Here is a 27528-nt window from a genome sequence, read left to right on the forward strand (position 1 = left end):
CGTTAGGTTGAGTTCAGAATCGACCTAGTCCCAAAAGCTACCCCCCTAGCTAAGTCGCCCTATCGTTTAGCACCTGCCGAGATGCAAGAACTATCCGGTCAACTTAACGAGATGCTTAGCAAGGGCTTTATAAGACCGAGCTTGTCACCATTGGGAGCTCCGGTCGTGTTCATGAAGAAGAAAGACGGATCGCTCCGTATGTGCATCGATTATAGGGAGCTCAACAAACTCATGGTCAAAAACCGCTACCCTCTTCCTCGTATAGACGACCTATTCGACCAACTACAAGGGGTGAGTTACTTTTCCAAGATTGATCTTAGGTCCGGGTATCACCAGTTACGAGTCCTTGAGGAGGATGTTCCGACGACAGCCTTCTGAACTCGTTACGGGCACTACGAGTTTGTAGTGATGCCCTTCGGACTGACTAACGCACCCACAGTGTTCATGGACTTGATGAATAGGGTGTGTCGTCCATACTTAGACCAGTTCGTCATCGTCTTTATTGATGATATACTGCTCTACTCCCGGAGTGAGGAAGAGCACAAAAATCATCTACGACGAGTCTTGGAAACCCTGCGATCGGAGAAGTTATACGCAAAGTTCTCTAAGTGTGAATTTTGGATCCGAAGAGTTGAATTCTTAGGACACGTGGTTAGTGAGGAAGGAATCCATGTAGACCCGTCCAAAATTAAAGCCATCGAGAACTGGTCAGCACCAAAGACGCCTATGGAAATTCGTTAGTTTCTAGGCCTCGCTGGATACTACCGTCGATTCATTCAGAACTTCTCTCGGAATGCGAAACCTCTCACTACGTTAACACAGAAAGGCGTACCATTCGACTGGGAAGAGAAACAGGAGAAGGCATTCCAATACCTGAAGTGAGCCCTATGCACCGCACCGGTGTTATCCCTTCCCGAAGGAACAGAAGATTTTATCGTATACTGCGACGCATCGAAACAAGAGCTTGGTTGTATCTTGATGCAACGAGGTAAGGTCATCGCCTATGCCTCAAGACAGCTGAAGACACACGAGATCAACTACACCAAGCACGACCTTGAGTTAGGGGCGGTTGTATTCGCTCTAAAGATCTGGAGATATTACCTGTATGGAATGAAGAGCACAATATACACTGACCACAAAAGCCTCGAACACATACTAAACCAAAAGGAGCTCAATAGGAGGCAACGACGGTGGGTTGAACTACTTAATGATTACGACTGCGAGATTCGTTATCACCCGGGAAAAGCCAATGTAGTAGCAGACGCACTGAGTAGAAAAGAGTATTCTGGCCGAAGAGTCAAGTCACTAACAATGACTATCCGTTCACATCTATCCGCACAGATTAAGGAGGCTCAATTTGAAGCCTTAAAGCCTGAGAATGTGGTGGGAGAATCCCTACGTGGAATGGATAAGAACTTGGAGGTCAAGGGTGATGGAGCCTATTATCTCATGGACCGAATCTGGACCCCACATCATGGAGGTTTCAGAGACTTGGTCATGAAGGAAGCACACAACACTCGATACTCCGTTCACCCAGGTTCAGATAAGATGTATCTGGATCTCAAAAAGCTATACTGGTGGCCTAATATGAAAGCAGATATTGCTACCTTCATGAGTAAATGCCTTACCTGCGCGAAGGTCAAGGTCGAATACCAGAAGCCATCGGGTCTCCTCCAACAACCAGAGATACCGAAATGGAAGTGGGAGCGGATCACTATGGACTTCATAACTAAGCTACCCAAGACAACGGGTGGGTTGGATACCATATGGGTCATCGTCGACAGATTGACCAAGTCCGCGCACTTCCTACCCATCAAAGAAACAGACAAGATAGAGAAACTCACAAGAACATACATTAAGGAGATAGTTCGACTGCATGGTGTCCGTGTATCTATTATCTCAGATAGAGACAGTAGGTTTACTTCGAGATTTTGGCAATCACTGCAAAGCGCCTTAGGGACAAGGTTGGACATGAGTACAACCTACCATCCGCAGACTGACGGACAAAGTGAGAGGACGATCCAATCCTTAGAGGATATGCTGCGAGCCTGTGTGATTGATTTTGGTAAGGCGTGGGATACACACTTACCCCTTGTGGAGTTCTCCTACAACAATAGTTATCACATGAGCATCAAGGCAGCTCCATTTGAAGCCCTCTACGGCCGAAAGTGCAGATCCCCTCTGTGCTGGGCTGAGGTGGGTGACACTCAGTTAGCTAAAGGATGAGTTCCTGACAGCACTCTCACGGGTCCAGAGATCATCCGAGAAACGAACAAGAAGACTGTGCAGATTCACGAACGATTAAAAGCCGCTAGGGACCGATAGAAAAGCTACGCGGACAAACGACGAAAACCTTTGGAATTCTAGGTGGGAGATCGAGTCCTGTTGAAAGTCTCACCCTAGAGGGCACGATACGCTTTGGAAAGCGTGGAAAGCTGAACCTAAGGTATATAGGGCCTTTTGAGATTCTCGCTAGAATCGGCCCTGTATCTTACAAAATCAACCTACCCCACGAGCTAAGTAGCATACACTCTACCTTCCACGTCTCGAACCTGAAAAAGTGCTTATCTGACGAAACCCTAGTGATCCCATTAGACGAGATCGAGATCGACGAAAGCCTCAACTTTGTGGAAGAACCTGTGGAAATCATGGATCGAGAGGTCAAACGAAAGAAACTAAGCCGCATTCCTATTGTGAAAGTTCGATGGAACGCCAAGCGAGGGCCATAATTCACTTGGGAACGCGAGGATCAAATGAAGCTTAAGTACCCCCATCTTTTCGCTTAATTATCTTGTAATAACATTATTGTTTGAACTCGAATTTCAGGACGAAATTCCCTCTAACGGGGGAATAATGTGACAACCTGAAGTTGTTCCATCGCTACAACCCGTTCCGTCCGCAAAACTCGTCTTAAGCGAATTATTCCGTTTCCGTTTTTGGATTAGTTCAATTAAATTAAGACTTTTATTTTGACTTTGTAAGTATCCAAACATGTTAGAAACACAAGAAAACGTCTCAAACTAGTAATTTGAAAACTTTAGTTTTGACCATATCAGGTGACGACAACTTAATCGGGTACGACCAAAAGCCTCGATTAACATCAGTATTGGGTAGAATTCCACCGTGTATCAAATCCAAACCATATATAAAGTGGTTTAATCCTCATTTGAACACTTTTTCACTCTCTCTCTAACCTCTCTCCTCAATTCAAGATCTAGGTCCAAAAATCATACTTTTCAAGCTTCAAATCACTAAGGTAACTTCCCTAACTCATATATTAGCATCTTAGACCTTCAAATTCGGGGTTAAATAATAAATTAGGACCATTTTCATGTGTTTACGGCCCTGTAACATGCTTGGGCCGTAAACACACATATAAGGGGGTTTTTGAGCCTTTAAACCCTTCCAATCGACCTTTGGAGCTTAGATATGACTATATGACTTAGTGTACTGGACTTAGAACACCTTGAAATGAGTTTTTGGAGACTAAACATGAGTTTACTGCCCAAGAGCATGCTTGGGCCGTAAACTCACCTTCATGGGGAGTAAACTCATATTTGAGTGTTTAAAAGCCACTTAAACACACCAATAGCCTTGGATTAAATTCTAGAATCGACCACCAACAAGTTAAGGACCTTAAACTTGATTAAAACAACTACATAAGGAGTTCAAGGTCGTAAACCCCTCATGAATGAAGTCCTGGGCCGTAGACTCCTATAAAGGAGCTAAATGGTGCCCTAAACTCACCCTTTGACTTGTAAAAATGAGTAGAACCACTTATGATTAACCCATGGCCTTCAAAACCCATAAGGAATGTGTGGGTGAGAGTTGACGGCCGTAAACTCATAGTTTACTACCGTAAACTCATCAAATGGTCCATATGTTTGAATTATTCCCTTTCCAATGTCCTAGAACAAAACCTAGCATCATCCCTCAATTGGTTAAAGGCCATTTAGCACTCAAGAACCTCATCCATGAGTTTATGGCAGTAAACTCATGGCGATGAGGTGCTTAGGGCCGAAAACTCTTCTAAGAGTTTACACTCGAAGAGTAAACTCCTTATCCAAGCCATACATGTCCATAAATGTCACCTGGGTCACTCCAAACGCTTGAATTGAAGTGTTTTTGCGACTAGAAGTGTATATCCTCTATTAATTAGTGATTTAAATCTAATTAGATACAATTGTGTATCATTTAATATTACATAGGAACCCCACACGTTTTCAAGCCTCGATCCGACATTTAAACATCATAGTCGACACATTTCTCGTCCGGTGAGTTCATACCCCTTAATGAACCTTTTAAATGTTTTTACATGTTTTAGGGGGGGGGGGGGGATACAAGTACATTACTACATGTTTTATTATCAAATCATATGTGATTTACAATCTATCATAAAAAAGGGAGTACTTTACAATTTTAGATACTTGTCAATAAAACTGTTTTGACAAATTATCAACTGTGCATTTAAGGTTAAATTATTGTTAAACTATTTTCAAAACTATGTTCCAACTACTTTTCTTTTTAAAAATATATCTACATTAATATGTTTATATAAATAAGACTTGAAGGACTTAGGATCGATAGCTGGCCTTATTTCTTGTTCTTGTTTGATGTGGTTTTAGGGTATTGGTTGTCCGTCCGACTGTCCTTGAATTCTTAATTATATATCATATATATTTGTGTTAGATATGAATGTCTTTATCTTATTCATTACTACTGTTGATCAAAAGCAGGAATTCACATACTTTATTTAACTATAATAGGTATAGTTAAGGCTACTACTAGTTACCTCTACTACTATTATACACACCATAAACTGTTAATATTACAAGTTAATGCAAGTATAAGGGAACACTCTACTTACTATACAAAAAGACTATCATACTAAAGCATAAGAGAATTCAGTAATACAAAGTATATCACCTTATCTCTCTCTATAAGGCACTCTACTATACTTACATCATGTGACCAGGGCTTCCCGAAAGGAAAGCAACACTATATGTATAGATCTGTACGGAACTGACACTATTACATCCCGACTATTATCTAAAGTCCTAGCCAACTAGGCCCAGGGGTGGCACTACACTACTTCACTACGCATGATTGGGAAGGTCATCGGTACTCTACTACTTCACAATTGGTCACATGAGAAGTTAAACTTACATCCAAATAAATACACTAAGACTTAAAGTCTGAACTAAAATCCTGAAGTAATTAAAGATCTATTACTAACTAAAGTTACAACACTACTACTGTTAGCAAGCATAACTTTTCTTCAGCCGTATTACGTATATGAGATTTATTACTACACTTTTACAATTGAAGGTTTCAACAACATTACTTTTACACACTCGAAAGAGTGACTTATAAATGTACTTTCTGGAAAATATAGGATTTTCTAGGGATTTCTACTACTCATAAATACAAATTTCAGTTTTTATACTACAATGACGCCAAACTCTTATGAACTCACCAGCTTTATGCTGATATTCGTTTTCAAAATAACTTGTATCCTTAGGTCAAAGATAGACAGGTACAGGGCAGCTTTTGGAAGAAGATGGAGCATATACTAGACTCATCTCTTATTTTGTTATACTTTTGGTGTCTATTAAACTTTATAGAACACAATTGTAACTATTATCAATATATATATCAAATGGTTGTTGTTTCTTGTTTTACTATTATGCAATTGTAATGATACTGTACATGACGTCCTCCACCCCAGAACGTATTCCACCATTCTCGGTTTTGGGGTGTGACAGGAACATAACTCTCTCTCTCTCTCTCTCTCTATATATATATATATATATATATATATATATATATATATATATATATATACATATATATATATACATATATATATATATACATATATATATATATATAGACATACATACACACACACACACACATATATATATATATATATATATATATATATATATATATATATATATATAGACACACACACATGTTAGTGGTATACCCATACATTGCGGTGGAAATTGAAATAGGGGGCGTTAAATAGTTTTGTTCTGGCGGCGGCAAATAGTTTTATTTCAACATAGTCTTGTTTTGAAAATTTGTTTTATTTCTAAAAGATGTCATATAATTTAAAGAATAAATAATGTTTTGGAAAATATCATATAAACAAAGAGAGGGATGAAAGAGTTACAACATGGTAATTTCAAATTGGTTTAATGAATAAAAACTAAAAGTATGATTGAAAAAGAACAAAGTTAGAAAGTAACATGTGTGGTTACTACAATTAGATTGTATAGATTGGATTCACTAAGACTAAAAGAAGTGGTAGGCGCCAAGCCTTGCCAAGAACGCCAAACACTGCCCTAGGCTCTTGACAAGGAGCTCCAAAGCAAGCCTTGCTAGCCGGCTAGCGAGAAGAGAGCGGAGAGGACAGGGAACGGTGGTTTGTGACTCGTTGGAACTTTTGGATAGATTGTGACCCATAGATTTAGTCTAGATTTAGTCGGCCAATAGGTGACGCACCCCTATTGCAAAAAGAAGCAAAAATCAAATGTTATTTAAATTCTTTAACATTGTATATAGTAAATCACAACTCAAGTTAATAATCATACATCGAAAAATGGCCAGGAAGATGAGAATTTAATGACAGATTAATAAATATAGAGGTCACAATTTTCAAAGGAAAAATGGTTTCATACATGTAACACTGTAACGAATCATTGGCCACAGAATGCCCCTAATACCATAAACCCTAAATCCATAAGGAAAAAAAACTCATGAAGAAGCACGAAGAACAATAAAATAGCAACTCTTTCCATGGAGGGGAAAAAGCCTAATCAAATTGCCCCGATTAAAAAAAAAAACAACTTACGAATGACATGGTGGATCACATCCAAACAATATTCATATTTTTTGGAACCTTGATGCTATTAATAACAGCTTATATCATAATTGTTTACACTCGTAATGTTTTTCGTATCTATCATCTCTTCATCGGTTAGACAGTTTAAATAAAAAAATGACTTGGTTGAAACCAAGACACATGAAATAATCACTCGTTTGTAGTAAAAACGGACACATGGTAATTTTTTTCAGAAACATAACTTGTATCATTAGTTACAAATATCGTCTCAATTCCTATTACAAGTTAATAACCAATTCTGCAAAAGAGAAGAAAACATATGTAAAGATGTTTAGCTAAATTAAAGTGAAACTGGCGGATTCAAATTAGGTCATCGCCATAACAATTTTGCTTAATTTAAGAAATTTAGACATTGAATCGATGATAATGTGTCGTTGATAACGTATTCCAGATGTTATTTTCTTCGTTATTATCCCTTGGATCTGTCATGGAAAGAAATGGAAGCTTTGGGAGTTATTTAACATTGTTAATCACACCTAAAAAATCTAAAAAAACATTAAAAAAAAAAAAAAAAAAAAAAAAAAAAAAAAGTTGTCATGTAACTAAATATAGAGAAGACAGTGATTAGGCAATGAGATTTTACGTTTGAGTATGGCAGACATAAGATTGAGGGAGAAAAAAGAAATGGATGACAACAAATGATAATGCAGTGTTGTTATTCACACCTGATTTTAGAGTTTAAAAACTACTTATAAGGGTCAAAACCATTTTTGACTTGGGTTAAATAACCCAATTTGATGGGATAATTACATTCACCGCCATATTATTATTTACGGTATTGTTATTTAAAAAATGAATATCACACCCCATCAAAGGAATCCTTTTATCAAACATTGAACAAATTTTACATTTTTGACCCTTGTTATTAAAGCTTATTTACAATTTATATCTTTTTATATTTTGAAAAATTGTTTTCAATCCTTAATATATATATATATATATATATATATATATATATATATATATATATATATATATATATATATATATATATATATATTACTGAACTCAAAAAATTTCTTGAACCCAATAATCTTTGTCATCGTAAATTTTATTCAAAAAAATCAAGCATCTTTAAAACATGTATATATAAGCATTTTCATCGGTTTTTTTGTTAAAATATGTATATATAAAATGTGCATATATGCATAACATGTAATGCATATATGTACAACCAAGGCGTCTTTTTTATTTTTTTTAGATAACTTCAAACATTAACATCACAAGTTTTTGAAATTCTATTTAATGAATCATATAAAACGATTTAAAAATCGTTATCCTTATTATTGAAAATGATTCAAATCAAATTATACAATTATGATTCCACTTATAGACTTTGAACATTCAATATTTTCAAGAGATAACATATATAATCACTACGTCAAATCAAACTATACGCCTATTATTACATTTATGGTAGAGAGAGAGAGAGAGAGAGAGAGAGAGAGGAGAGAGAGAGAGAGAGAGAGAGGAGAGAGAGAGAGAGAGAGAGAGAGAGAGAGAGAGAGAGAGAGAGAGAGAGAGAGAGAGAGTTTTAGTATCTTTAGTTATTCAAAAACATTAATATATATATATATATATATATATATATATATATATATATATATATATATATATATATAGAGAGAGAGAGAGAGAGAGAAAGAGAGAGAGAGATTTAGTATCTTTAATTATTTAAAACATTAATATAAATATAAAACTAAAAAAATGCAAATCTAAAGGGTATAATAGTCATGTTAAATATATAGGGACTTAAAAAGATCTAAAATTGGACCACTAATGTACCACCAAACTTTCTCTTAGTTAAAACCATAAAATTTTACCAACCATAGGCATTATTTTTTGGGAGACTAATAAACATTAAAGAAAAACAAAAACTATGATAGTTTTAACAAATTTATTTTTTATTATAAAAAGATTTAATTTAATGGTTATAACATCAATAAAAAATGTACAGCATAAATGTTAGAAACAAAAATTATATATTTATAAATAATGATATAAAAATAATTAGTTTAAATAAAAAAATGAAAATAAAAAATCATAATTGTGTCGAGGGAAAAAAAAAAAAATTCCTTTCGCATCCTATTGGAACACTAGCATAGTTAAATATAATTATTATAATTTCTTAATATTTTTATAATATGATTTGACTAATAGTGGTTTTGACTATTTTACATGGTTTCAACCATGGTGTAAATAGAATCACCCATGATGATGTATGTAATTCTTCGTATTATTGTTGACGGTGGATAACTGTTTAAAACATCTAGCCATTAAAACGGCTTCAACTTTTAGACTGTAATAACTCTCTATTTACACTTAATTATAACCGTAGGTTCCAGTCGTGTTCACCTCCTCCGCATGCTTCCCTTCCCCCCCCTTCCCCCCCCCCCCCCCCCCCCCCCCCCCCCATGTTCACGTCTTCACGTAGTGGGTTGTATCTTCTACAACCGTTCAATCGGTTTTCAGTTTCTTCCAGTTTCACTTATGGGAGTTATCCCTCAACCAACCAACCACAATACGGAGGTTATTTTACTCGTGGCGGTCTATTCTTGCACAAACAATACCTCCAAAAGTGCGCATCTGTAAAACTGTAAATTTTCAAACAAAATTTTTCATTTTCAAAACACAAAAGATTCATTTTACATTTCACAAAACCATAAGTATCTCATTTATCACAATAAATCCATAATAAAAGTCAAATCCCAGAATCCTCAACATGATTGCGAGCAAGTCTGTACAGTTAAGCCGGTGCCTTCCTGCGGTCCTGCGAGATACCTGAAGCAAATATCACATAGCACGATAAGCACAAAGCTTAGTGAGTTTCCCAAAATACCACACATATCACGTTAGCCACTTGAGGCTATAACTCAGTAAGACCCTCCGATTAATGTGTCTCAGTGGAGACCCTCCGGTCCCACAGCTCGGGTGGACCCTCCGGTCCTTACTCAATACGCTCATAATAATACCCAGCATAAATCACAAAAACATAACCCAAAGTAACACAATACTCAAGTAAACACAGAAGACCCTCCGGTCACACAAAGATACCACTCATGGTATGTAACAAACCGTTATTTCAAACTTATGTAATAGTGTAGGTCAAATTGTACTTCTTTTTAATTAAATAAAGATAAATTTTGGCATACTATGTATATTTACATAATTGACCCTCAAAAATAAGTTATTAAATGATCTCAATTGGGTTAAACCAAGTGATAGAGATTGTAACAAGGTTTCCAAAAATATAAAGAACACTAAAATCCGAGTTATAACGAAGAAGTTATGACCAATCGAAAATCCGCGATAAAACCGGCAAAACACTGTTCAGTGTAAAAACCGAATTTATGATAAAAGGCTTTCTTGCCTTAACAATCTAAATGAAAGTTATAGTTTATGTTAAACCTTGAACTTTCATAAAAAGAACGCAAAAATCTGACTTCGTATGAGGAAGTTATGATTTTTCGAAGTTTCAGTATAGTAGTGTACAACTAAAAACTCGAAATAAAGATCGAGTGGTTTTTAGCCGACACAACCTAAACGAGAATTGAAGGTCTCGTCAATAGTAGTACAACGGTAAAAAGACAGACAAAAACGGACGTTGTATGAAAAAGTTATGAATTTATAACGGATTCACGTCCCGGTCTGTTTAAAATAATAATATTAAAAATAATATCAAAATTAGCCGACGAAGTCTAAACGAAAGTCGTAGAGTATAATTTTAGCTACGCGTGCATATAAAGAACGTCAAAAACGGAGTTCGTATGCAAAAGTTATGAATTTTACAAGTTTTGGCAAAAAAATAAAGAAAAATAGAAAAACCCGGGAAAATTCGCATGAACAGTACCGCCACGTCACCCCTCGCATTCGAGCCTCCACGTGTCGGCTGCTAAGTGGACCGAAGTATCGCGTGTCACCTCCTGATTCGGCCACCTCTGCGGTCCAATCCTACTCGGACAGCCTCACATGAAGACACACCGGAGATGCTCCTTGCACGCCCCTCGCACCATCCTCGGACACCCCTTCGCACGTGGCTTCTTTTCATTGGACCGAGGGCTAGACCAATCCGAGCCTACCACCTCCGAACCGAAGCTGCTTCCCTTCGCAGAATGTCAGCCTCGCATAGCCTCGCATAAGCTTCGGATCCGAGGCTTCGGCCTATATAAGGCATGTGAGGGTTTCCGAATTTTTTCACTTTTTCACCCCAAATTATACCCTCTTTCACCTTTTCAGCTCCATTAAGCTTATATACAACCCTTAAACCCCCGGTATCAAGACTCGAGCCCGAAGTAAGCCATGAAGCCCCGAAATTCTCGAGAATTCATCCTCTCTCCTGTCAAAACTCTCTGCCCGATTTGAGCCGGTTTCTCGACAAATAAACTCCTTTTCGTGAAACGAAACCCTGTCCGGATTACCACCTATCAAGTGAGTTCATACCCCCGTATTTTCATAATTTCTACTGTTTTAAGGGGGGAAATACAAGTATAACACAACAACTTTGTGTTATAAATAAATGATTTCAAATCACAATAAAATGATTTTAAAGCATCAAAAATACTTCAAATTTTGAACTCTTTTATAAACTTATATTTTTCCCAAATATATATATTTGTATATATAATTTAATATAAATAAGATTTAAAAGGCTTAGGACTAATAATTCATTCTAGGTCCTTTTCCTTGTTTGCATGTGGACTTATAGTATCAGTTATTTGTCCGAAGGTCGTTCAAATTTTACTTATATATAAAATCGTATATGTATATAAAATTAAAAGTTATTTCATCAGTTTAATCACCCTTTGTAACATGTTGACAAAGGATTACATGCAAAAATAGTTATTTACCAATTCATAACGTACATATAAATTATAATAGGTATAATTTATGATACATAGAGAAATAATTCATATGAATACATTGTTTTACATGCAACAAGGGTTTTAATTCAAAACAAATCAAGGGTTTACACTTATCAAATACATGTTCGGGATACTAAGTCAAGAACATACTGTCAATCATTTATTTCAGAATGATTGGGTTTTCATAACTAATATACATGTAACGTTTATATGCCTTTTATGAGACATTCAATTCAGGTTGTTTAGATTCAGTTTAGACAACCAAGGTAAAGCCCTGACATTATAAATAGAATCTCCAGTCCGGGGATCGAAACAAGTTGTGTGTAGATCTATATCGGGATTGACAACCCCGCACTCAGGCTGCTAGCTACAGTCAGGCATACACGCCAATGAGTGGCAATTGTTATCAACAGTTTAAGCGCTCATCAGGCGTTTGTTTCAGGCGTTCATGTCTTAGTATGGTTATAATAACTCATTAAAAAGATATTAACAACACGTTAGTGTATAAGCAACTAAACGTAAGTATATCTTCAAAGTACCAGTTTACAAAATGCAAAGTACAATGCTATACTATAGTTTTCAATAACCGCTGGTGAAGCCAGGCACACTCTCAAATACAAGTTTTATCAAATACAATGGTTTACAAATAAGACGGTTTTATGGGAATAAAACTACTTTTCACATACCATAGAAAATATGGGATTTTCTAGAAGTGTTTTCATATTCAAAATACAAATACACCCATTCAAACATAAAGACTTATGTACTCACTCAACTTATTGTTGATACTCTCTTTTCAAATTACTTGTATTATCAGGGAAATAATAACAGGTACTCCCCGAGCTTTTTGAGAAGATGGAGCCAGTAGGAGTCTTATCTTCTTCTTTTTGTATAACTATTTTGGTTTCAATATACAATGATTGAACACATGTAAATATTATACTTTTAAATACAATGGTTGTTTGTGCTTTGATTACTATGATACATGTGTTGTGATACTACAAATGAAGTCCTCCACCCCCGGACGTTTCCGCCGTCTGGTTTGGGGGTGTGACAGATAAGTATAGTGAGAAGATTCACCTCGTAAGTAAGGTAAGTGAATGAATACTCCTTGCACACGAAACACCAAATCTAGTCTCCGCCTAATCACATAGGATAATTATATCTAATTAACACCTTAAATCACAAAATAACTAAGTTATATATATATATATATATATATATATATATATATATATCTCTTTCTCTCTTGAAATGGGAAAAAGACCATTTTACCCCTCCATGGTTTCCCCAATACATGGTTGACCAAACCCTAAAGTCAACAGAAGTCAAACTCAAGTCAACAATCCATGTTTGACCCTACTCATCGAGTGCACATATGGGACTCGCCGAGCCTTTTCTCTTTCCTCTGAATCACACAAAAGTCCAACTCAACTCACCGAGTTGACCCGTCAACTCGCCGAGTTGCTGCATGATCAAAACCATCGCGACAACCCTAGCCAACTCGACAAGTCCATTCAAACTCATTTCTCATTCAGACGATTTCAGGGTAGAAAACCTTCCCGAACTCTAGATCCAACCTCCCAAGGCTCGAATGTCACGTAAAGCTTCGATCTTTACATTCATGCATGGCATACTTGCTCCATATTACCAAATACATGCTCTCACAAGGTGTTAAGCACAAAACCCTCTTTTGGCTTAATAAAGTTAGGACCTTTGGACTCAAAGGACCTCAAAAGGTCCAGATCTGAAGTCTAGACCTCCTAATAGACTCCATGCACTCATTGTCCCAACAAAAGGTGGTAAAAGCCCTAACTTTCATACTCAAGAGATCTAATTAAATAAATGAGAAAGGTGCAAGCTTTTACCTTCCACAGAAGCTCTAAGTGAAAGAATTGTTGGATCCCACAGTAAAAGATTCACCAAAACACTCAAAAGTTAGCTCAAACACTCTCTCTTATCTCAATGGCCGATTAGGGTTTCTCTCAGTGAAGTCGGGCAGCTGGTGAGGCGCAAATGAGGACATAAGTTCTCTTAAATAGGCCCCAATCTTGGGGAATTAGGGTTTCATCACACATCGCCTACTCGGCGAGTCGACTCTCTGACTCGTCGAGTAGGTTACTAGTCCACATGGCCAATACGAATCTACTCGACGAGTTGAAGCATCAACTCGTCGAGTTGCTCAATAGACCTAAAAAATAAATAGATACATAATATACCTGGGAGTTCGGATGTTACAATTGTCCCCCACTAGAATCAGACTTCGTCCTCGAAGTCATGCTCTAGAAATAGCTCTGGGTACTGCTCGGGCATCTCGGACTCCGGTTTCCATGTCTAGTTGGATCCCTTCCGATGTTGCCACTGGACCTGAACCAGGGGCACCTCCTTGTTCCTCAACACTTTTACCTTCCGATTTAAAATCACTATCGGCCTTTCAATATAACTCAAGCTCGCATCAACCTGAATGTCCTCTAAGGGTACCACCACGTCCCATCGGCTACACAGTTCACCATCTTATCGGCTACACTGTTCCACAACTGAGATACGTGGAAGGTGTCATGGATATGGCTCAACTCTGTAGGTAGCTCCAAACGGTAAGCTACATTACCTACTAGGGTAGTCACTTGAAACATACCAATATACATGGGGCGCAACTTGCCTCGCTTCCTGAATCGGATCACCCCTTTCCAAGGGGATACCTTCAGGAGGACAAAGTATCCGACCCGAAACACTAACTCATATCGCCTCCGATCAGTATAACTCTTCTAGCGACTCTGGGCTGTCAGTAACTTCTGTCTAACCTGCTGAAAGCTCAGTCGTCTTGAGCACTAACTTAGTGCTCCCTATCGCTCTCTGTCCCACCTCTCCCCAACAGATGGGTGTCCGACACCTTCTCCCATATAGAAGCTCGAAGGGAGGCATATCGATACTGGAATGATGGTTGTTGTTGTATGAAAACTCGTCCAAGGGCAAATAAGTGTCCCAACTTCCACCAAAGTCCATAACACATGCATGCAACATGTTCTCAAGCGTTTGAATCGTCCGCTCGCTATGCCCGTTTGTCTGTGGATGGTAGGTTGTAATGAAGTGCAATCGGGTACCCAACTCCTCATGAAACTTCTTCCATAACCTAGAAGTAAAACGCATGTCCCGATTTGACACTATCGATGTCGGTACCCCATGTCGAGCCACCACCTCTTTCAATCCACACAACAAGGTAAATGTTTGTATAACTTTCATTTGTATGTTATTTTCTCTTGGTATCCACGTTAATTGCTACTTGCTATTTACATGGTTCTCGCCGAAAATGGTGATTCTCTTCATCGACATATACACGAGAAGAATTGAGGTTGTTGCATAGGTATTTGATTAGCTAAGGGAAGATTAAAGGAATATTGAACCCTGTGTGTATGTGTTGTTTCATCAAGAGTACATGTCTGATAACCGTCAATTTCTGGTCAAGTCAAAGTCAAATAAAGTCAACAAGTCAAACCGGTCAACTCAATTAACCCTTGTATATTAGGGTTTACCTTATGTTTACTATTGTACAACACACCATCTTAATACAAAACATCGCTTGAAAGTTTCATGTGTTCAGAAATTTTAACCCAAATTAGGGTAAGTGTTGGAACTACTCCATAAAACACTAATACATACCCTTCGGGGTGTATAACACTCATAACAAGTCATAACGAGGTTTACGAACCTTGCATTACAAGGCAAAACATTAATAAAGGTCAAAAACGAAGTCTCTCTCAATCTCTCTCGCTCTGTCTCTCTTTATCCCAAATCTCTCTAAGTATGTGAAACCTCTCCAAGTATCTCGAATCTCTCCCAAATCTCTCCAAATATGTGAAATCTCTCCAAGTATGTGAAATCTCTCCCAAATCTCTCTATGTATGTGAAATCTCCCCAAGTATCTCAAATCTCTCCCAAATCTCTCTAAGTATGTGAAACCTCTCCAAGTATCTCAAATCTCTCCCAAATCTCTCCAAATATGTGAAATCTCTCCAAGTATGTGAAATCTCTCCCAAATCTCTCTAAGTATGTGAAATCTCTCCAAGTATCTCAAATCTCTCCCAAATCTCTCTAAATATATGAAATCTCTCCAAGTATGTGAAATCTCTCTCAAAATCTCTCTCAAACTTTTCATACTCATTCGGGTCATCCCGACCCTTAACTTGGTCAAAAATCACTCAAAACGGGAAGAAATCACGAAAAACAGCCTCTTAGACTACCCCCATTAGCAACCCAACCTAACCTAACTTTTCTAATAAAAAACTAATTTTTCTCTTTTCCACCTATACAACCCAATCCAATCTAATTTCTTACACCCATTAGCAACTCAATCCAAACCCATTTTTATTTAAAAAATATAACTTAATTTTAATATTCTTTTACTAAAAACTACTAGAAATATTAAAAATAAATATTTTATTTTGAAACAAATAAATTATTTATTTTAAACGTAAAATTAAATAAAAAAATAAAATAAAAATATTTTACATTCATGAAACATACTTAATAAAATAGATAAAATAAGTTACAAATATAGAAGATGCAAACTACTAAATTATTCTTCAGTGCTGAATTTTTTCCATATATGCTCAATCAAATCGTTTTTTAGAGCATTATGAGCTTCTCTATTGTGAACTTGTACCCTGTTGGTCATATAACAAGATAGATCTCCAATTCGTTGAGTAGAGTATTTAAAAGATTCTTCGTCTTCTGTAGTTATAAATTCTGATGGATCATAATAATGAATGTATGTGTGTTGTTCATCTTCAACTATCATATTGTGAATAATGATGCATGCAATCATAGTTTTCCCCATCATATCTTTTTCCCACACAAGGCAAGGGTGATGATGAAACACAAAACGAGCTTGTAAAACTCCAAATGCTTGTTCAACATTTTTCCTAGCCGCCTCTTGATGTTCAGCGAACAACTTGTGTTTTCGAAGTTGTGGAGAACTTATTGACTTGACAAAGGCAGCCCATGAAGGATATATGCCATCAGTGAGATAATAAGCCATATTATTTTCTCCATCATTCATAGTGTAACTCACCTTTGGTGCTCGAGCCGCCAAGACATAATCAAAAAGAGGAGATCTTTGGAGGACGTTAATGTCATTGCACGAACCTGGTGTTCCGAAGAATGCATGCCATATCCATAAGTCATACGATGAAACAACTTCCAAAATTATCGTTGTCTTACCGCTTCTACCTGCATATTGTCCAGCCCAAGCGGTGGGGCAGTTTTTCCATTCCCAGTGCATGCAATCAATACTGCCTACCATACCTAGAAACCCACATTCTTCTCCAACATGGAACAATCATGCCAAATCATCTCTATTGGGACTTCTTAGGTACTCTTCACGAAAGCATGAAATGAGACCTTCCACAAACTTTACAAGAGCATCCCTTGTCACAGTCTCACTCATTCTCAAATATTCATCAAGTGCATCTGCTGATATCCCATATGCCAACACCCTCATAGCTGCAGTACATTTCTGTATTGGTGAAAAACCTTTTCTGCCTGTGGCATCGCGTCTTTGTTGAAAATATCGGTCATTGGCTGTAACAGCTTCCACTATGCAGAGAAATAGTGGTTTTCGCATTCGAAATCTACCACGGAATTTTGCTTCACCATACGTTGGGTTGTCAACAAAGTAGTCTTTCATCAAACGTGCCTCACCCTGCTCACGTTCCCGATTACAATATCTCCTTCTTGCTCTAGGATGATCTCTTACACTCATGTTTGGCATGCCTATGAGTAACTCACTCATGATAACATCAAGTTTTCGATTTTGTTGAACAACTCGTGCTTCCCATTCATCATATTCATTCACATGCGATGAACCGGAACGATCTGATGAGTTTGCATTATGAGACATTTTTCAAAGAAATTAGAAATGAAGAGTGAAATGAAGAATTAAAGGTGGATATGAAAGTATGTAAGTGTTATACTCTATTAATAAAGGAAGAATATTTATTTTTGTTTGTTTTTTTTTCCAATTTTTAAATAAAGATAATGTTAAAATAGTTTATCTAGATAAAATCCAAGGATCCTATAAAAGGGCGACACGTCACAGAATCTTATACACATAAGATAATGAAGGATTTTCTCGATGATAAGATTATACTGACAATTCTGCATTTAATAAAGATGATAATGACAACTTTGTATTCAATAAAAGCATACTGGAAATGAGTGGTGTCTCCGAATGATGATAATGACAACTTGTGACAACCCAAAAATTTCCATTCAGTGAAACCATCCACTTCAATAGAAACCAAGCCTGTTGCTGCTAACTTTAAAACTTTTGGGACAAGTTTGAGCAATTCAGGATTTACACTTAAGGAGATATCAGGAGAGAGGTTGCACTTGGTTTTTGTGCAACTCTGTTATTCCAAAACTCTATGATATTAGAGTTCATTTCGGCAATAAAATATTTTCTACCAAAAATCCCAGGACTATATATAGGATTCTGAACCAAATTATTCATTAGTTACATTCCCAATTAGAGAAAAGCCAAATTCTCTCTCACGGATCTTCGCGTTTTTATCCCAAATCGTGAGTACTTCAATCTAGTTGTATTATATAGCTTAGATTGTGCTTAATAACAGCAAAATGACGACAGAACATCAAGATCTGTGAGTTTACTCCCCAAGAACATCATGGAGAGTAAACTCCTTTTCAGGAGCGAAATGGAGCCTAGCCTTTTCTTAAGCCATGAAACTAGTTTGGACTTGTACACAAATGAGTTTAGGAACAGAAAACAAACTCAAAACAACAAGATTTGAGAGTTTACTCCCCAAGAACATCTTGGAGAGTAAACTCCATTTTAGGGTCTCAAAATGCCCTAAATGCCACCCATAAGCCAAGAGACTAGCATAGCCTCTTACCTTGATGTGTCTAGGACCCAAAACAATTAAAATATAGTCACCCACAAGTGTTTACGGCCGCAAACACATGACCAAATGGTCTGTGGGCCGAAAACTCAAGTTAGGGGTGTTTTGATGCCACAAACACTTCCAATGGCTTTAGGCATGAATTTAGAATGCTTCTTTATGACCTTTAGGACCCTCATAAGAATGTTTGGCCATGAGTTTACGGTTGTAAACTCATTTGGGCCGTGAACACCCCAAAAGTGCCAAAAGAAGGGGTCTTTCTCATCCTAGGTTAAAGCTAATGTCCCTAAATCGCCCCCTAGACTTCAAACTTGCACTAACCCATGAGTAACCATGAGTTTACGGCCGTAAACTCCCTTGGGCCATGAACTAATGGTAGTAAACTCATTTAAGTGCCTTTATACCTTCCTATGTTGAATCACATGTGATTCCAACACTTGGTCAAGGTGTTTCCTAGTCCCGGAAGGTGTTTTCTTTCATATAGTTGTTATAAACACTATATTCATGTCAATATGTGTCCTTATATGTAATTTAGGACTTATTGTGTCTCGGGACTTCATTCGTGGAACTTCTCATCCTTACACACATACCCGTTTGAATCACCCACATCAGGTGAGTTCATACCCCGTAATGAATCTTTTAACTATTTTAATTGTTTTAGGAGGGAATACAAGTTGACCACAATGATAATTGTGTAAATGTTTGTTATAAACATCTTTCAAAATGTTACTTATATTATTTATAAGTTGTTAAAACATTTCAAAACTCTTTTAAAGGTTATGTTACATTATAGTTATCCAAAACTCCATTTTTAAAGTATAAGCATAACTTTGTAGATAAATGAGTCTTTTCAGTACAATCCAGTTAGAGCATTAGTAAACTATTATAGGTATAGTTTAAGAGAATGATATTCATTACTTCTAGTACAATGAAGCACACACAAAACAGAACAGAACAGAACAAACAAGTGAAGAGAATCAAACAATACCAGAACAGAACATAAAAAACAAGTAAATTTGCTATAGCATGACAACACGCATACATGATCGAACTTTAATGTGAATTACACGGCTTGCATGGATTTGCTCAGGTCGCGTTTAATTCCCTCAATCTCCATACATGAGAGCGGTTAGTAGGGGTTCCATCTTTCACATTATGACCGTAATAAAACAAATAAGTTTTTAGGTTAATAGTACCTCCGCATGTCATTATAAACGACATCAGAGTACTCATTTCTCCCATTACTTTCATAAAGTGTCGGTAACACTTGAAGGTTAATCGATTCTCTATTCGAGATAGGTTATAAACTAGGGAGAATGTACTTTACAGTTGACTAAGGAACCGTAGAGTCTTGGTAGAAGACTGCTTTCATAACAATTGAGTCTTGGTAGAATGCTACTTTTAAAAGTTAGGACCATGATGCTAACTTTATAATTCCTTAATGTATACACTATAGGATACATATGTGCTAAGTAGATTCCGACAGCTAATTGGTTGTGTGTTCTTCGCTGTACGTCTTGTTACCGTTGGATGTGGGTTTACACCGAGGTCACTCAATCTATTATCTACCCGAATCTATATATATTTATGCTTAGTATACATTAAGTCATCATAACGGTACCAAGTATGGATCAGGTTATAGAACACAGGGTCAATGCACAGTTTTTCTAGTACAAAACTTTCATTTCAAAGTCAGTACTTTTGGTATTCAAAACTAGCGATTTCCCAGTTAAGGGCTTAATCCATTTTATTAAGCCAGTACAGTTTTGAAGACTTTAATTGAGTTAACTCTATAACACCTTAGTTTATACACCATGTTTATATATAAAACTAGTATCCGACAGCTAGTAGGATGTGTGCTCTTCGTTGTACGTCCTGTTCCCGTTGGATGTGGGTTTACACCGAGGTCACCCAATCTACTATCTACCCGATATCAAATTAGATATAGCACTATAAACAAAGATATTATAAAAGTAATCACCATAGTCAATATTTTATTATAAGAAATATGTGTTTTCTTAAAAGGAACTCTCCATTAGATATAAAGGAACCATTAAAAATAACTCCATGAGTAACAAGTGAATACACCATGGTTATATATGACAACGATCTAACAACCAATGGAATGTGTGCTATCCGCCTAACTTACTGTACCCCGTTGGGTTGTGAGTTGAGGGCATATGCGTACAATCGATTGTTTGTTTACTCCAAGTATATATAACTTGTAACCACTTATTATTCATAGAAAGGCTTGTAGTGTCATTTTATAAAACTCCCATTAAATTAGGAAATATATGATTTTCTAGAGGAACATGCAAACTTTACAAAACAGAACTTACAGCTTACATCACTTTACATATACATTTTCAACAACACTTTACAGCTTACTCACATCACTAAAATCTTATGAACTCACCAGCTTAATTGCTGATCAACTCTTTCAAATAACTTGTATTCTCAAGAGACTATTAGACATGTGCTCGTGCTGGGACTTCAGAAGATGGAGAATTGTAGCTTCAAGTCTTGTTTTGTTATTTGTTTATGACTTCTATGTTTTGTGAACACATACATTGTAAACACTTTCTTTCTAAATGAAATGGTTGTTCATTACTTGCTTACCATATACATATCTCGTGATACTTGACATGACGTCCTCCACCCCCGAACGTTTCCGCCGTTCCGGTTTTGGGGTGTGACAGATTGGTATCAGAGCATTGTTTATAGTGAACTAAGTATATCAACCGATAAAAGGTATACGTCTATAAATACAATGGGGCTTAAGTGCTCTGGATAATGATATATTTTAGAGTATAACTGCAAGTTATAAAAATATACCTACTTCCTCATACATGTACATAATAGAACTAGGATCACGAGGAGAAAAGAACTAAAAGTATTTAAAGGTTGGACACTGTCGTCAACCTAAACAGTTATGTAATCATAGCTAGGATCAATATAGCCTGATCAACTATATTCATTCGAGATGTGACCGACATGTGTTGAGGAATGATGTGGTGTTGCAACAGAGTTAAAACTTACCAAAACACCAGCCAAGAGAACGCCAGAACAAGTACAATTAGAGTTAGAGTACTATGGGAGTATTCTATCATATGATAGCGCGATAACATGTTTAGAACATAACAAGTACATTACGTTAGGATACTATAGTAGTATTTTAGTCCAGATAAATAACTTATGTGATAACTTAAAAGACCCTTGCGGATAGGTCTATAATCTTACTGGGTATATTCATAATGTTTTATATATAATCAAGATTTTATAGACATAGAATCTGTGACCGACGCTTCGCTATCCATTCCTTTTAAGGAAGTAGTGTTGAGGTGGGATCAATTGTTTGAAGCTCTATTCAATCTTCAATTATATACAATACCAACTGGTATACCTAGTATAATTATAGGAAGATTCCATAAGGATCACCCCATTAAGTTACCTTAAGCTCATAGGTTCTTTAGTCACTTTCATTCTCGCACGACAAGCCCAAATAAATGTAACCACTTCCTCATGGTAGACAACAGAAGAGTTCAGGAGGAACAAGGACAAACCAATGAAAAGATTTCAAGGAAAGATCAGCCGAAGTAACCAAAAACGTCTTACGCGTCACACTAATAAATATTAACTAGGTTAATTTAGCGAGCGAGTGGAAACACTGCTCACATTACATGTGTTAGAATTATTTTCTTACATGCAACTGGTAACAATTATTCAGGAAACAGATATTCATTTGAGGATAGTTATTTCAAATTCATAGAGTCTATTTGGTATAGACTCATTTATGAATTATTTCTAGAACCCTGTGGAAGTCACGGCCCGATACATACATAACTAGGATAACCTTGTCTTTTCAGCTTTCGGCTTATGTCCGTTGCTATAGACTTATTCCGTCTCATTTTTGTTTTCTTTTAGCAAAGATGCCTCCTCGCAGATCACCAAGACACGCTACTCAGATAACTCTAATACCTTCTCCACAAATCGATGCAGCAACTTTGAACGCTGCGGTGGTCGAGGCTGTGGCAACAACCCTGGCACAATATCACTCCACCAGTACAGGTGGAGGCGAAGCGCCTACCGATTCTACTCAAGGTGAGGTCCCTGTGCACCAGGGAGAGTTCTCCTACAAGGACTTTACCAGATGCCAACCACTGTCCTTTAAAGGGACTGAAGGAGTCATTTCCCTCCTGCAATGGTTCGAGAAAACAGAGCCAGTCTTCGAAATCTGTTTATGCCCCAAAGCAAGCAAAGTGAACTTTGCTACCTGCACCTTCGATGGCAAGGCCCTAATATGGTGGAACAGCCATGTTAAGTCACTGACCCTATCAGTGGCAAACTCCATAGGTTGGGAAAACCTAAAAGAGTTAATGCAGGAAGAATATTGCCCATTAGGCGAGATTCAAAAACTAGAACAAGAGCTGTGGGATCACACTATGGTCGGATCAGACATAGTGACATACACCGACCGGTTCAGTCGACTGCCTGGCTCATCTTAAGTATTCGCAACTTGTATATGACGGGCGATGGTAGTGGTACCATGGGGGATCATGGTATAAAAGTATCCCTTCAGTAAGTAAAGCACTTTTATTTGTATGTATGCGCACATAGCGGTACGATACATAGGAGTGCTAATTTCAAAATAGAAAACAAGAAACTTGAGAACAGTTACAAGGAGTACATAGTTGGACATACTAGGAGTACAATACAAATCATACCAGGGATACATCGTCGTATATAAGACGTCTCTTTCATTTGACCAGAAACTTTGTTCAGTATAGAGTCCGTTGTTTTCTTTCGTCATGAGTGCGCGTGGTCCCCACCATACTGAGTTCATATGTTTTTATCGCGTCGATCGGCAAGTTCTCGAAACTTTCATCATTCATATCGAAAGTCCGACCTGAATCAAAAATTTTATCTTTCGCATTCTAAACCCCCGAAGTACTCGTGCGAAGAGTACTTTGTTCTCTGAAGCCTTATCGTCAGATGTCCGCAGACTGTCACGAAATACCACTCGTCCAGCAGACCAATGTTCGAGCACAGAGGCTAAGGACGAATACAGCCCACCTATTATTATTTAGGTTATACGCGAGGGTGGTATATGAGTATGATTATGCAGATCTAGTATGTGTGTTTCCGCCCTATCTCCTCTTCTCCGTTGAGTTGTGGACCTAAAGAGGAGTCGCACATCCGACAGTCCTACTAATCCTAATTATATATAGCTTGTATACACGAGGTAATGATAGATGGACCAAGTATGAATCCTATCAAGAACACCAGGGCAAGTTGCCAGGTCTACGAGTGAGTATTCTGCAAATTAGAAGAGCACAACCCCAGTAGTAATGCCAAGAGAGCTAATTTCGGGACGAAATTCATTCTAATGGGGGGATGATGTGACAACCCAAAAATTTCCATTCAGTGAAACCATCCACTTCAATAGAAGCCAAGCCTGTTGCTGATAACTTTCAAACTTTTGGGACAAGTTTGAGCAATTTAGGATTTACACTTAAGGAGATATCAGGAGAGAGGTTGCACTTGGGTTTTGTGCAACTCTGTTATTCCAAAACTCTATGATATTAGAGTTCATTCCGGGAATAAAATATTTTTCGCCAAAAATCCCAGGACTATATATAGAATTCTGAACCAAATTATTCATTAGTTACATTCCCCATTAGAGAAAAGCCAAATTCTCTCTCACGGATCTTCGGGTTTTTATCCCAAATCGTGATTACTTCAATCTAGTTGTATTATATAGCTTAGATTGTGCTAAATAACAGCAAAATGACGACAGAACATCAAGATCTGTGAGTTTACTCCCCAAGAACATCTTGGAGAGTAAACTCCTTTTCAGGAGCCAAATGGAGCCTAGCCTTTCCTTAAGCCATGAAACTAGTTTGGACTTGTACACAAATGAGTTTAGGAACAGAAAACAAACTCAAAACAACAAGATTTGAGAGTTTACTCCCCAAGAACATCTTGGAGAGTAAACTCCATTTTACGGTCTCAAAATGCCCTAAATGCCACCCTTAAGCCAAGAGACTAGCATAGCCTCTTACCTTGATGTGTCTAGGACCCAAAACAATTAAAATATAATCACCCTCAAGTGTTTACGGCCGCAAACACATGACCAAATGGTCTACGGGCCGAAAACTCAAGTTAGGGGTGTTTTGATGCCACAAACACTTCCAATGGCTTTAGGCATGAATTTAGAATTCTTCTTTATGACCTTTAGGACCCTCATAAGAATGTTTGGCCATGAGTTTACGGTTGTAAACTCATTTGGGCCGTGAACACCCCAAAAGTGCCAAAAGAAGTGGTCTTTCTCATCCTAGGTTAAAGCTAATGTCCCTAAATCACCCCCTAGACTTCAAACTTGCACTAACCCATGAGTAACCATGAGTTTACGGCCGTAAACTCCCTTGGGCCGTGAAATCATGGTAGTAAACTCATTTAAGTGCCTTTATACCTTCCTATGTTGAATCACGTGTGATTCCAACACTTGGTCAAGGTGTTTCCTAGTCCCGGAAGGTGTTTCCTAGTCCCGGAAGGTGTTTTCTTTCATATAGTTGTTATAAACACTATATTCGTGTCAATATGTGTCCTTATATGTAATTTAGGACTTATTGTGTCTCGGGACTTTATTCATGGAACTTCTTCAACCTTACACACATACCCGTTTGAATCACCCACATTAGGTGAGTTCATACCCCGTAATGAATCTTTTAACTATTTTAATTGTTTTAGGGGGGGAATACAAGTTGAACAGAATGATAATTGTGTAAATGTTTGTTATAAACATCTTTCAAAATCTTACTTATGTTATTTATAAGTTGTTAAAACATTTCAAAACTCTTTTTTAGGTTATGTTACTTTATAGTTATACAAAAATCCATTTTTAAAGTATAAGCATAACTTTGTTGATAAATGAGTCTTTTCAGTAACAATCCAGTTAGAGCATTAGTAAACTATTATAGGTATAGTTTAAGAGAATGATATTCATTGCTTCTAGTACAACGAAGCACACACAGAACAGAACATAAAAAACAAGTGAAGAGAATCAAACAATACGAGAACAGAACATAACAAACAAGTAAATTTGCTATAGCATGACAACACGCAGACAGGATCTAACTTTAATGTGAATTACACGGCTTGCATGGATTTGCTCGGGTCGCGTTTGGTTCCCTCAATCTCCATACATGAGAGCGGTTAGTAGGGGTTCCAGCTTTCACATTATGACCGTAATAAAACAAATATGTTTTTAGGTTAATAGTACCTCCGCATGTCATTATAAACGACATCAGAGTACTCATTTCTCCCATTACTTTCATAAAGTGTCGGTAACACTTGAAGGTTAATCTATTCTCTATTCGAGATAGGTTATAAACTAGGCAGAATGTACTTTACAGTTGACTACGGAACCGTAGAGTCTTGGTAGAAGACTGCTTTCATAACAATCGAGTCTTAGTAGAAGGCTACTTTTATAAGTTAGGACCATGATGCTAACTTTATAATTCCTTAATGTATACACTATAGGATACATATGTACTAATTAGAATCCGACAGCTAATAGGTTGTGTGTTCTTCGCTGTACGTCCTGTTCCCGTTGGATGTGGGTTTACACCGAGGTCACTCAATCTATTATCTACCTGAATCTATATATATTTATGCTTAGTATACATTAAGTCATCATAACGGTACCAGGTATGGATCAGGTTATAGAAGACAGGGTCAATGCACAATTTTTCTAGTACAAAACTTTCATTTCTAAGTAAGTACTTTCGGTATACCAAACTAGCGATTCTCTAGTTAAGGGCTTAATCCATTTTATTAAGCCAGTACAGTTTTAAAGACTTTAAGTGAGTTAAATCTATAACACCTTAGTTTATACACCATGTTTATATATAAAACTAGTATCCGACAGCTAGTAGGATGTGTGCTCTTCGTTGTACGTCCTATTCCTGTTGGATGTGGGTTTACACCTAGGTCACCCAATCTACTATCTACCCGATATCAAATTATATATAGCAGTATAAACAAAGATATTATAAAAGTAATCACCATAGTCAATATTTTATTATAAGAAATATAGGTTTTCTTAAAAGGAACTCTCCATTAGATATAAAGGAACCACTACAAATAACTCCATGAGTAACAAGTGAATATACCATGGTTATATATGACAACGATCTAACAACCAATGGAATGTGTGCTATCCGCCTTACTTACTGTACCCCGTTGGGTTGTGAGTTGAGGGCATATGCGCACAATCGATTGTTTGTTTACTCCAAGTATATATAACTTGTAACCACTTATTACGCATAGAAAGGCTTGTAGTGTCATTTTACGAAACTCCCATTAAAGTAGGAAATATATGATTTTCTAGAGGAACATGAAAACTTTACAAAACACAACATACAGCTTACATCACTTTACATATACATTTTCAACAACACTTTACAGCTTACTCACATCACTAAAATCTTATGAACTCACCAGCTTAATTGTTGATCAACTCTTCCAAATAACTTGTATTCTCAGGAGACTATTAGACAGGTGCTCGTGTTGGGACTTCAGAAGATGGAGCATTGTAGCTTCAAGTCTTGTTTTGTTATTTGTTTATGACTTCTATGTTTTGTGATCACATACATTGTAAACACTTTCTTTCTAAATGAAATGGTTGTTCATTACTTGCTTACCATATACATATCTCGTGATACTTGACATGACGTCCTCCACCCCCGAACGTTTCCGCCGTTCCGGTTTTGGGGTGTGACAGATTGGTATCAGAGCATTGTTTATAGTGAACTAAGTATATCAACCGATAAAAGGT

At 37.1% G+C, this 27528-nt stretch overlaps 2 protein-coding genes across 2 annotated transcripts; both read right to left on the bottom strand.

Moving 5' to 3' along the window:
* Positions 1 to 16348: 16348 nt before the first annotated feature.
* Positions 16349 to 17074, bottom strand: LOC111880096 (uncharacterized). Its single transcript, XM_023876500.1, has one exon. The coding sequence runs from the start codon at positions 17072 to 17074 to the stop codon at positions 16349 to 16351; it is 726 nt and encodes a 241-aa protein (XP_023732268.1).
* Positions 17075 to 17110: 36 nt separating this feature from the next.
* On the bottom strand, positions 17111 to 17671 carry LOC111880098 (uncharacterized). The gene has a single exon (XM_023876501.1). It carries the CDS (start codon positions 17669 to 17671, stop codon positions 17111 to 17113), a length of 561 nt encoding a protein of 186 aa, XP_023732269.1.
* Positions 17672 to 27528: the final 9857 nt, after the last annotated feature.

The sequence above is a fragment of the Lactuca sativa genome, chromosome 2 (assembly GCF_002870075.4).
Source record: "Lactuca sativa cultivar Salinas chromosome 2, Lsat_Salinas_v11, whole genome shotgun sequence".
Classification (NCBI taxonomy): Eukaryota; Viridiplantae; Streptophyta; class Magnoliopsida; order Asterales; family Asteraceae; genus Lactuca; species Lactuca sativa.

Coding starts and splice junctions, on each gene's coding strand:
- LOC111880096 (XM_023876500.1), bottom strand. CDS start 17,074: ATGGTAGGCAGTATTGATTGCATGCACTGGGAATGGAAAAACTGCCCC.
- LOC111880098 (XM_023876501.1), bottom strand. CDS start 17,671: ATGTCTCATAATGCAAACTCATCAGATCGTTCCGGTTCATCGCATGTG.